Raw genomic sequence first — 12,767 nt, 5'->3', positions numbered from 1 at the left:
GAGTTTAAAATCCAGTGCTGACCACAACAAACTCTTACACTCAGAGAAAACACACAGAGACCATTAACACACCACACACTGTATCTGTCATATATACGTTTATATAAAGTCCACAGTCTGTTAGAGGAGCATGGACGCTGATGTAGAGGTCAGATTTAACTGTGACCCAACATCTGTGCTGCATCTGTAAACACTTCCCTAAACCCCACACATTTAGTTCATCCAGGTGAAGACATTTCTACAGAACAGAGCAGAACCTCAGAAGCTGTTTATTCTCACACTTCCACATCTCTAAGTGACTCTGGGAGTGTTGTAGCTTTGTGTTTCTGTGAGCGGCTTTTCCTCCACAACAAGAATCTATCACTCATACGTTACTGTAGTTGATGGAGGAGCACAGGACTGTTAAGAGAGAAACACCTGAGGAAGTAATGAATGTAGTGGAAACAGAAACATTTCTATAAGGCTGAGAGTCTGCTGTAGGTTTAGGGTTTAAGCGTTTAGCTGAACATCTTCATGGAGTTGTAGTGAAAGCATTGGGTGACGGTGCAGTAGCGAAGGATGAGAAACTCCAGCACAGATGAATAAGGAGATTTCTGATGAGGAAGATGAAGTGTTAAAGACTGTTTCTCAAGTAGTGTTTGTAAATGATGTGAGTGTTTTCTCATTGGGTTTTATCTTTTATCTGTGCTCTGTTCTTTTCTTTTACACAGTTTATTGGGTGAGTAAATCACTTTTCCCTCCTCACACTGATCACAATGTCTGCTGTGTTTATAAACGTATCACATCTATTACAGTTTAATCCAGAAATCAGACAGTGACCTCAGTTCTTTCAGGGAATATTCACCTGATAAAGTCTCCCATCACAGATTGAAGACTGTTCACATTCTTTCCCACAATGCACCTGCACCTCCTCAGCATCTAACATTGCTCTGAGCAGCCAGTGTTAGCTTTAGCATTAGCTCATCTCAGATATAGCTTCCATCTTAAAAACATTGTCTTTAGACGTAAAAACCTCCCTCTTTAATTTAACGAAACCGTTTCCCTGCTTTGATTAATATAAACACACTCTCAATAATCCACTTTCCTTCACTTTAAATTCACCAACGTCCACATTTTCTCAGTTCTCAAACACGTCTGCACTGAACCTCCTGTAAATCCAGTTTATTATTTTAGTGACAATGGTTCAGATCGACCTCTCTGTGTTCTTCTAAACTTTCCTTTGTTCTCCTGAACATTTTGGTCTGAGAGCACAGATGTTACTGATGACCCCAGGTCTGAACTGAAAGTCTAACGGACGGAGCTGCAGTAAATAAGAGAGACAGGACTTTCTCACACTTTACAAATAATACATTGTCTATAGTGTTTATATATTGTGTACAGTCCACATTTCTCGCTAACATTTCATCTTTTTATCTTTCTTTCTCTTTGATGTTTTAGAGAAGTTTTAAGGTAAGTGAATGTTGTGTATTTCTACTGAAAGTACTGGGTGTAGTTTGTGTAGTTTATAAAGTCAGAGGAGAGTTTTAATCCAAGTCATTTTATGTGATGATGCATTATTTGAGGCGTTACATCATCATCACAATCCTCAGTTTCACTAATTACATCATCATCATCATCATCATTACTGAAAACAGTAGGACAAAAGACACATTTAAACACACACACACACACACACACACACTATTTGTCTGACTGCATTAGTCTCTAAATCAGAAAATCAAATAATTAGTGTCAGCATCAGTGAGAGAGTTGATTCCTGAGATCCTCTCGTCTCCTCCACTTCACTTCTTACTCCTCATATTTATGACCATTGTAACGTCCAGATTCTCTGTTCCAGTGTGTAGTGTTCACATTAGAGCTGTGAGTAAATTCAGTTTCCTTTTCTGCTGTAATTCAACTGACTTTTTTCAAAGAGAAAGGACTAATGCAACAAATAAAATGTCAAAATAAATCTGCAGTTTTCATCAGAAATGTACGGAGCCCCTAAAGTCTCACGGTGGAAAAATATTATTTAGAGACTTCATCTGTTCCCTCAATTTAGTAATTGGTTCCCTCGATTTAACAATCCTTTTCAGACTAGGACACTAGACATGACTAGGACACTTGTTTGATCTCTCCTGTCCATTCCTTATTCACACATTACAACCACTTTTTATAACTAAAACATTAATAGTTCAGGTCGAGGAGTGAGTGAATCTGACGGGAATCCATTTTGTTTTTAACTGAGCGAGTTTGTCGCGGCACATTCAGCCGGAGGTGGGGCAGTGGGCTCCTGTTGTGTAGCACATAGCCGCGGCCAAACTTGTCACACCTGTCTCTGTGGTAGAGGTGGGCAGATCGATCCAAATATCGATAATATCGATACCAACGCTGGTATTAGTATTGATCAATACTCGTGGAAAAAGATCGATACTCAAACTTTTTTCTCTCCCGCTAAAGTCTGTGGGTGTATGTCGTTATTTTTGTGCCACCATTCTGCACGCGCGCGTGGATATTTTAAGCGAGCAAGAAGTTTTTTGCGAGTTCGCGTGGATATTTTAAGCGAGCAAGGAGGTTTCTTGAACGCACACTACAACCTACACATCTTGATCTCCTGTCCTGCGCGATGTCTCTGACCCGCGCGCTCGCTTCACACTTACAGCCATTACAATGTGCCTCAGTTTCAGCCAATCAGAAACGTCAAATGACAAAGGTTATTTCTGATTGGATGGCTTGACCGCCAAATGGGAAGGACATACAGGCCGGAGACCAGTAAATAACATTCTGAAGGAAGCTTAATACTGCAGTTCAAAAACTGTTCATGTAGAGAGAGGAAGGCAGGTTTAAATCAACCCACCTGAGCAACCCTCCTGAGTTTTACACACACACACACACACACACACGCACACACACACACAAAAAAACTGAGGTCAGAGGTCAGAGACATCGCACGCACAAACTTCTTGCTCGCTCAAAAATATCCGGGCGCACGCAGAAACCTTCTTGCTCGCTCGAAATATCCGCGCGCGTGTGCAGAATTGTGGCACAAAAATAACGCCATACGGGTGGGTCAGCGCAGAGCAGGCATCCCCCCCCCACCAGCTCCTGTCTTTTGCTTCGGCACCAGCACGTGGTGAAGACTAGCGGTATCGGTATCAATATCGGCGTTACTGGCCCTGTTTTTACTTGGTATCGGATCGATACCAAAACTCCCACCCATCTCTACTCTGTGGACGCCTCGCCTCCTCCCTCACTTCACGCCGCATTGCCATTTGAGTCTGTGAATTACTCTGGGGACTTCAGTTCCCATGGTTCAGCGGATAGTCACATGACTCCATCAACCAATGGGAACTCTTTGCTGCGCTCCAGGTCACTTGAGTTTTGAGTCACAGCTGTTTTGTTTCTGGACATAATTACTCAGTTAGTATATTAACCCAGGCTTTGGCATCTGCGATTTGGGAAGTATTGCTAACCCTTCTGTTACATACTGAGCGTATCTTGTTTATGAAAGCCATCTCGTGTATGACCCACTCTTACGTTTCTCTTGACTCTGTCTTTTGGATCCGGACTACTAGGCTTTAATATTTTGGGTTTTTGACCTCGGCCTGTGCATTACAATTTTCTGGATTTCCCCTTTTGGTTGTGATTGCTCTCTTTTTAAGGTGTGTTTTGCACTTTAACTTCTGTGAACTAAAACTTCCTGCTAAAAACCCGCGAGCGTCTATCCAGTTTACATAGCCTGACAAAAGTCACATCTCATTCTAAAGCAAATTATTCCGTAAAATCCAGTCGATCTGCTATTGTCTTTATTTATCAATTACCGTTAATAATAATAAATAAATAAACAAAACCTAACGGGGATTTTGTGGACAGATTTAAGCCTGAAAATGAGATCAGGCAATACCTCATATCGGCCACAAGAGGGCACCCTCAGATTTAATTTGACACCTCATTCAATGTAATGGGGCATTGTGTGATAATATGACACTTCGGGGATTTGTGACCCCAATTTTTACAAAAAGGACACAGTTACACACCTAGTGAGTCCATTATTGCTGCTCAGAACCGAATATTGCCCAATTTCTCATGTCCATAACACAATCCATGCAATGTATGTTTGTAATTAATATTCACATAAATTACACTCCTCCAATGGAAAAAGGACAGCTCCAGCTTTCATATGTCACCTTCATCTTGTATCTGTTTATTAAAAGTATTGTACCTTTATTTCGTAGGCTACACTTTGCTGCAGACAATAGAGAATGAAGAAAATAGTTATAAACATACACAATTAATCATTCATTCATTCATTCATTCATTATCTGTAACCGCTTATCCAATTCAGGGTCGAGGTGGGTCTAGAGCCTACCTGGAATCATTGGGCGCAAGGCGGGACTACACCCTGGAGGGGGCGCCAGTCCTTCACAGGGCGACACACACACACACATTCACTCACACCTACGGACACTTTTGAGTCGCCAATCCACCTGCAACATGTGTTTTTGGACTGTGGGAGGAATCCGGAGCACCCGGAAGAAACCCACGCGGACACGGGGAGAACACACCAACTACTCACAGACAGTCACCCGGAGCGGGAATCGAACCCACAACCTCCAGGTCCCTGGAGCTGTGTGACACTACCTGCTGCGCCACCGTGCCGCCCCTAAATTAATCAGATCATTACAAATAAGCATAATGTTTTAGTCTATTAACACATGGCTGTAACGTGTAAATAAGGAATGGACAGGAGATCAAACGTGTGTCCTAACGCAGAGCCTGTGTCATGTCTAAACTGAGGGAAAGGATTAAGTCTCTAAATAATATTTTTACACCATGAGACTTTAGGGGCTCCGTAGAAATGTATTTTTATGAAGAGATTGTTTCATTTTGAAAACAGTCATCATCACTTTCCACTGAATTAAATGTAATTATTAAGTTATGAAAATATTAAAGGAATATTCACATATTATTTCCTCCAGCAGCGGGAGTCGTCTGACAGAGAGTCCAGAGGTGAGTGTAACTGAGTGGAAGAGAAATGTCTGCTCTGATGCTGCTGTGTTGATTCTTTATGAAGAAGCTGTTTGTTGTAGAGACTGAATGTATTGAGCTGTGCTTTGTGTCAGAGCAGTGTTCAGCTCAACATCATCAGCAGAGAGTTTCCTCACACACTTCTGCACTGTGTGTAGCTCACAGCAGCCTGGAGAGACTGAGAGGACATTTATACAATCACACACACACACACACACACACACAAACACACACACACACACAGATAACTGATCTATAAACTGATACTGAGAGAGGTTCAGAACATTTTAGACTGATCACCTTTAATAGAATCAGAACCACTGATGGTACGTGAAGCAGTAAGAGGTGGTACGCCATTGACCTCGAAATATTTACAGTGACACTTTCTATGAGCCCCTATTTATAAGCCTTTAAAAGTTCAGTTATAACCCTTTATAACATGGTAATAATGGCTTGTAAGCATACATATAACCATTTGAAAGGCAGTGTAATGAATATTGACACTTGTGTTATATGTTTATAACTTGCAAAATAATAAATAATAGCTCATTGTAAGAGTGTTTTTGACGTATTGTTGGACTTTATTATTTATGCAAAACAAAGCATTATTTTAAGTTATAAATAGTTATAACTGCACTTATAAAGGCTTATAAATGTGGGGTTTATAGAAAGTGTTACCAAATTTACTTATTACTTAATAATTTATTAAAAACTGAATACCTAAATTATTCATGTGTAAATTTCATAATCTTTCACAGTTTTCATAATTATACTTTAATAACATTTGTTGGTGTTAAAATTAATAAAAACACGGGCTGCACATACACCATAGTTTATTACGTCTATAAGGGAAGAGGGTGGGGAAGATTCTGGAAGGGAAGAGGGTGGTGGGTTCTCCTGCTTTTTCCAGGTAGGGACCGTGATCCTCAGTGTTTTGCTAAATCCATGTACAGAAAGCTTACTGTTTCAGCTGCTTACTTTCTGAACATAAGCTAGAGACAGATGTGAGCAGTTTGGACTCTATTTACAAAATGGCCAAAGTGGAAATGAGAAAACAAGCCGAGACCGAGCACGAGAACACACTGAGAAATACTCCAGAGTCCAGCAGTGCAACATCCAGAGGCAAAAAGAGAGAAACAATGCGAGTGTTCTGTACATGCTGAAGGTAAACTGTGGCCATTCTTCGTGTCATTAGAGTCTTAACACAGTTTAACACAAGCGCCGAGAGCCATTGTGAGACCTGCTCAGAGCTCTGTGCTGTTTTCACCTAAAGTGCATAATTGATAAATATTAAACTGAACTCTCTCGTTTCTCCTTTGCTTTTCTTTCAAAATGTTTAATACCTTTTCCAAAAATGTTTAATTGTGTTTAAAATGTTCAGTTTAGACCTATGTATGTGTTTTCTCTCTGTAATTTTTACTCTGGAGCGGAGGAACAACCAAGGACACACGTATTGCTGTGATAAGACTCATAGGTGTTACTTGGAGGTTGTGGTTTGATAATGAGTGGTACTTGGTGTAAAAAGTTTGAGAAGCACTGTCCTAACGTGTTTAACAGCAGAGACGTGTTTATGTCAGTGTTTCTATTTAATACTGTTCCATGAAGGAAACACTGTTTAATAATGAAATAGAAGCGACTGATCGGCTGAAACATGGAGGGAATGTGTTTATTACAGAGTGAAGTGAAGAAATCAAACAGGATTCAGACAATCAGAAAGTCAGACTTACTGAGGAACCCATCAGGAGAAGTTCTCTAAAGCTCCATAGCAGCACGTCTCAAACTACACACAAGATTTCACACTCTGAGCTCTTTAGTCTGGAGCTGAGGTTTTAGTGCTCTTTACTTTTATCTCTCAAACTAGAAACACTGCAGAAACAGAGCAGTATTATTATTATTTTAAATACTAAGAGAGTAACAGATGTTCAGTTACAGTTCCTTAGAGCTTCTACACGTCTTCATGTGATACAGAACTTACAGGTGAATCTGTTTGTGTTATTATGTACTTTCTGTATTTAAATCTTCTAATTTTGTCTCTAATCTGATTCTCTAGTTTATAAAGTCATCATTTTTCAGGTGAGCACATTATCTTCTAATATCTAGTAATAATCAGAGTTAATATTATCTGTAGACATAAACCGTGTATAAAGTGGTGCAGAGCGTGTTGTTGTTCAGAGTCTTTAGATGAATGTACTTTGTTTGTTGGATGTTCATTTCTCCTTTAAAAAATTCTTTTCACTTTTTCATTTTTTCTTTTCACTTCAAAATACTTTGTTACTTTGACCACAGCACAGTGTCTGTATTAAACACTGTGTTTAGATTTTATTGGCTCAGTTTGACTCTGTTGGATCAGATCGTGTTCAAATCTTGTCTGTGCCTCTCCTTTCCTGTCGCTTTAAAGGAATACAATGTAAGAACTGGCTTTTTTGTCTCCTGAGCTAATCCGGCTAAAGTTAGCAGCTGTAAACCTTGGCTCACTGCTCTTTGACTCTCAAAAACTGATTATAACATTTTCATAAACAAAACTATCAGTAGCACCGCAACAAATACTTACTGCTCCAACTTGTGCCCTCAGGTATGTTTCAGTTCACTCTACTGTGTAAATTCAGTCCAGTATTAACTCTTGTACCGCTGCTCATCCTCTCTCTCTCTCTCTCTCTGTGATGTCATTACTGTGAATACTGAGCTAGATTCTTCTTGTAGAGAGGTAAACACTCGTGAGATTTGTGCTGTAAAGTGTTACACATTTCTTGCGAGAGCCCCCCACCCCGTGATTCAGAAGTTGCTTAGTGCAGTAAACCAGCAGAGGACCCGGCGTAGCCACAAGAGAGGCTCTATTCTCTGTTAGTGATCTCAGCTCTCAGTGATTCAGACCCACACTTCAACAGTGATTTAAACAGAGACTCAGTTATTGTTCATATCACATCAATATTAACTTCATACATGAACCTTCACACTGTTTTATTCACTTCTACAGAGCGACAGAGAATGGACAGAAGAGGAGAGAAAGAAAATGGAGGAATCTGCTCTGAGGACGGGTGAGTAATGAAAAGATACAAAATAAAAGCCACAGACAGTTCTGTCTTTCATTCTCTGTTTAGTAACAGAAGAGTCCAATGTGTTTATATCACTTTTACACTCTTCTCAAATCACATTTTATTTTCTAAGTGTAAATTACAGGGAGGGTGGCACGGTGGTGCAGCAGGTAGTGTCGCAGTCACACAGCTCCAGGGACCTGGAGGTTGTGGGTTCGATTCCCGCTCCGGGTGACTGTCTGTGAGGAGTTGGTGTGTTCTCCCTGTGTCCGTGTGGGTTTCCTCCGGGTGCTCCGGTTTCCTCCCACAGTCCAAAAACACACGTTAGTAGGTGGATTGGCGACTCAAAGTGTCCGTAGGTGTGAGTGTGTGAGTGAATGTGTGAGTGTGTGTGTTGCCCTGTGAAGGACTGGTGCCCCTCCAGGGTGTATTCCCGCCTTGCGCCCAATGATTCCAGGTAGGCTCTGGACCCACTGCGACCCTGAATTGGATAAGCGGTTACAGATAATGAATGAATGAATGAATGAAATTACAGGGAAGTTAGAATCTGCAGATTTAGATGCACACTGTTTTTTTCTTAATTGAACATATTGAATGGAGCATGGAATATAAAATGTGGCATAATTTTCACATTATTATTATTGTGGTGTCTTAAATGTAACAAACAAACTGTCATTATTCCTATTTACAAATGTGTATAAATTTATGTGAAATGAGGACAGTGACCAGTTTGAGTGTTTTTTAATGTGGTTCTCAATGTCATTGTTAAAGACACAGAGAGACTTTTAATGGAGAGAAATGAAGAACTGAGAGAAAAAGATAAACAAATTCAAGAGAAAGAGAGACAGCTTCAGGAGAAAGACAGACTTCTCACGGAGGTCAGAGATGAACTGAGACAAACCAGAAGTGAATTAGAGCAGAATCATAGAATACAAATGGAAGAGATGGAGAAAAGACTTCAGGAGAAAGACACAGTTCTAAAAGAACATTTAGAGACGATTGAGAAAAGAGACGCGTTATTAAAGGAGACAAATGAAAGACTTGAAGGTGTTAGTGAACAGTTTAAGGAGAAAGACACAGAGCTGGAGAATGTGAGGAAACTGCTGAGAGAGAAAGAGTCTCTACTGGAGGACACAGTGAAAGAGGTGGACAGCTGTAAAAATCAACTGGAGACACAGAGAAAGGAGCTGCAGGAAAAGAGCAGCACACTCCAGAAGATGAAGATCCAACTGGAAGAACAGAAAACTGAAGTGAGTGAAAAAGACAAACAGCTTGAAGAGAAGTGGAGGATTGTAAGTGAGATACACACACAGCTAATGGAGAGAGAGGAGCAGGTTAAAGAGAAAGAGAGACTTCTAGAGGAGAGACACAAGCAGCTGCAGGAAAGAACACATCCTCCATCATCAGTTCCAGTCAGGAGGAGAAACAGCAAGGAGAGACCTCCAGACTGTAAGTAACTGACCAGGTCACTTCAAATACTTCCTGCAAGAAGTACATTTTCAAAATATTTTTATTACTGTGAATGTTTTATGGCACACTCTCTGTTATTAATGTAATGGAGGATTTGATTTATGATTAAAACAATATTATAACATATGTACCGTAATTAATATTTCATATTATTTTTGCTCTCTTTATATTTATTTGCTAAGTTCAATGTTTTGCTCTGACCACAGTTTAGTAAATAAACAGTAGTTGTGTGTAAATAGACACTCATTTCTACACCATTAACTGCCCACAAACTGACTTTAAGAACGTGTTTATTGTGGTTCTGTGGTTTCTCAGTCAGAGAAGAGACTCCAGACCCAGCTCCACTCAGGAGGAGAAACAGTATAGGACGTCCTCCAAGCAGTAAATAATCACACATTCATATAGTTTCTGAAATGTTTCTCTAGACAGACCATTCTCTCACCCTCAGTAATAAATGAACCCCTTCATTCTTGTTGATCTGCAGTGAGTGGAGAGACTCCTCCAGAGTCTGGTGGTGTATCAGAGCTGAGGCTGGTTCTGCTGGGGAGGACTGGAAATAGGAAGAGGGAAGCAGGAAACAGGCTCCTGGGCCGAGAGGAGAGGAGCAGGGCTGGAGCGTCTACAGTGAGGCAGCAGAGTGAGAGCAGACAGGGCCAGGTGGCTGGGAGGCAGGTGACTGTGGTGGATACTCCTGACTATTTCAGGCCTGGACTCTCTCTGGACGAGCTGAGACAGGACGTGGGACTCTGTGTCCGTCTGTCGGCCCCAGGACCCCACGCCTTCCTCCTAGTCATACCAGTGAAGCAGACCTCAGGAGAGGAGAGAGACATGCTGCAGAAAATGGAGGAGATGTTTGGAGAGAGATGCTGGAGGAACACCATTATCCTCTTCACCGTCACTGATGAAGACCAAGAGAAGAAGATTGAAGAGTTTGTCCAGTCAGGAAACCAGGAGGTCCAGAGCCTTGTGGAGAAATGTGGGAACAGGTTTCAATGTCTCAACATTAAGGAGAGTGGAGAGGGGTCTCAGGTCTCAGAGCTGCTGGAGAAGATCGAGAAGATGGTGGAAGGAAACAGAGAGGAGTTCTATAGCAGTGAGATCTACCTGGAGACAGAAGCTCAGATCAGAGCAATGGACACAAAAATCATGAAAGAAATGGAGGAAAAGAGGGTGAAAGAAGAGGGAGAAATGAAGGAAAAACATGAAAAGGAGCTACAGAACTCTCTGAGAAGGATAGAGGTAGCAGTACAAGAGCACGAAGGAGAGATAAAACAACTTAACATCCGAACAACTGACCTAGAGAGAAGAATGAAAGAAGAGAGGGACGAAGAGAAAAGGAGAGGACTGGAACGAGAGCTGGAGAGAGAGAAACAGCAAAGGACAGAACTGGAAGAAAAAGTGAAGAGACTGAAAGAGAAGAGCGAGAGGGACAGGTGTGAGATGGAGGAGAGACACAGACGGGAGATGGAGGAGATCATGAAGACGTATGAAGGAGAAGCCAGAGCTGAAGCAGAGAGAAACTTAATGAAGATCCTGCTGCCAGAAATCCGGAGAAATATTTTGGCTTCAAAGTCAAAGATGCAGGAGCAGTTCAGCAAACAGATGGAGGAGAAGAACATGGAGCTGGAGAAACTGAGACAGACACATTCACAGCTGAGTGAAATACATTCACTTACAAAGGAGATTCATCACATAACTGTGCAGAAGTTTACAGAGACAGAGAAACAAGGAACATCATCAGGAAAAGAGCCTAAAGAAAGAGCAGTGGAGGAGGGCTGAAGTGGCTCCTCAGAATGAAGGACAAGATGTAAAAATCAGGTGATGTTCAGGATGTTTAACTTTTGAGCTTTAGAAAAAGCTTTGTACTATTCCAGCATGTGGCCAGATGTTTCTCCTACACTACAAAGACAGTTGTGTGTGTCTTCGTGCATCTGCTGTGTGTATTTTTTCCATTATTAAACACACACCTCACGTTCTGTACACTGTGCTGCTAGGTTCAGTGTTCAGTTTGCATCTCCAATGCATTATATAGTTTGGACTTGGTCAGGTCTGACTTGGCATATTCTGTGTGTTAAAGCTGTTTGTGCTGTTGTATGTTGTCTATAAGCACTGTGTAGATTCATTTATTTCATGGGAAGGATTCCACCAACGAAAAATCCAATAAATATCAGTGAATCTACCAACATCACTGTGTTGGTGAATATAGTGATTGTGATAAATCCAAATGAGAGTTATATCATCATTATCACACTGTGATTTAAATAGAACACCAAAGGGTTGTTTCAGTAGCAAATAAAATTAATGATATTCGCTTAAATATGGAGACTGAAAAGGTATCTCTTCTATTACTTCTTGACCTAAGTGCTGCCTTTGATACCATTGACCATAAGATTCTTATAGATAGACTCGCAAACTGGGTTGGACTCTCAGGAACAGTCCTGAAGTGGTTTGTGTCTTACCTGGAAGGCAGGAACTACTTTGTAGAAATAGAAAATAATATTTCAGAGAATATGCCAGTGACCTGTGGTGTCCCCCAGGGCTCTATTCTTGGTCCACTTTTATTTAATTTATAACAACCTGATATCATTGCTGAAACGTACCTATGCTACCCAGTAAACAAGGAACGTCCCTGGACGTTCAAAAAAGGTCTAAAGTTAGTCGGTCCGTCAAGGACATATTTTAAACGTCAGTGGACGTCCAAAATTAATTGAAAACAAGTCCGTCATTTCGGGACCAATTGATAACGTCAATGGACTTCTGAAATGCGTTGAAAACAAGTCCGTTATTTTGGGACTAATTGATAACATCAATGGACGTCCGAAATGCGTTGAAAACAGGTCAGTTGTTTCGGGACCAATTGATAACGTCAATGGACGTCCGAAATGCATTGAAAACAAGTCAGTTATTTCGGGACCAACTGACAACGTCAATGGATGTCCGAAATGCATTGAAAACAAGTCAGTTATTTCGGGACCAATTGATAACCTCAATGGACATCCAAAATGCATTGAAAACAAGTTGGTTATTCCGGGACCAATTGATAACGTCTGTGGACGTCCAGAATGCGTTTTAAACAAGTCAGTTACTTCAGGACCAGTTAACGTCAGTGGATGTCCAAAATGTGTCTGTTATTTTGGGACAAATTAATATCATCAGTGGACGTCCGAAATGCGTTTTAAATCAGTTAAAAGAGAGAGAGAGAGAGAATGTGTGTGTGTTTGAGAGAGAGAGAGCCCCTCCCCTTCAGATAACAGTTAC

At 40.9% G+C, this 12,767-nt stretch overlaps 2 protein-coding genes across 3 annotated transcripts in view; both read left to right on the top strand.

Annotated features, from left to right (window-relative positions):
- LOC136682975 (butyrophilin-like protein 3) overlaps positions 1-12,767 on the top strand; it is a 173,820-nt gene that overhangs the window by 114,405 nt on the left and 46,648 nt on the right. The window lies entirely within an intron of this gene.
- On the top strand, positions 4,830-11,688 carry LOC136686660 (trichohyalin-like). Of its 2 annotated transcripts, XM_066660574.1 has the most exons (6): positions 4,830-4,989; positions 7,058-7,080; positions 7,982-8,042; positions 8,811-9,488; positions 9,825-9,890; positions 9,994-11,688. In XM_066660574.1, exons 3-6 carry the CDS (start codon positions 8,018-8,020, stop codon positions 11,286-11,288), a joined length of 2,064 nt encoding a protein of 687 aa, XP_066516671.1. In that variant the 5' UTR covers positions 4,830-4,989; positions 7,058-7,080; positions 7,982-8,017; the 3' UTR covers positions 11,289-11,688. The 2 variants fall into 2 exon arrangements, with proteins under 2 accessions (XP_066516671.1, XP_066516672.1); XM_066660575.1 differs by lacking the exon at positions 4,830-4,989 and having other exon boundaries at positions 6,972-7,080.

This window comes from Hoplias malabaricus, chromosome 2 (assembly GCF_029633855.1).
Source record: "Hoplias malabaricus isolate fHopMal1 chromosome 2, fHopMal1.hap1, whole genome shotgun sequence".
Lineage (NCBI taxonomy): Eukaryota > Metazoa > Chordata > Actinopteri > Characiformes > Erythrinidae > Hoplias > Hoplias malabaricus.
This window is presented reverse-complemented; position numbering and strand designations above follow the sequence as displayed.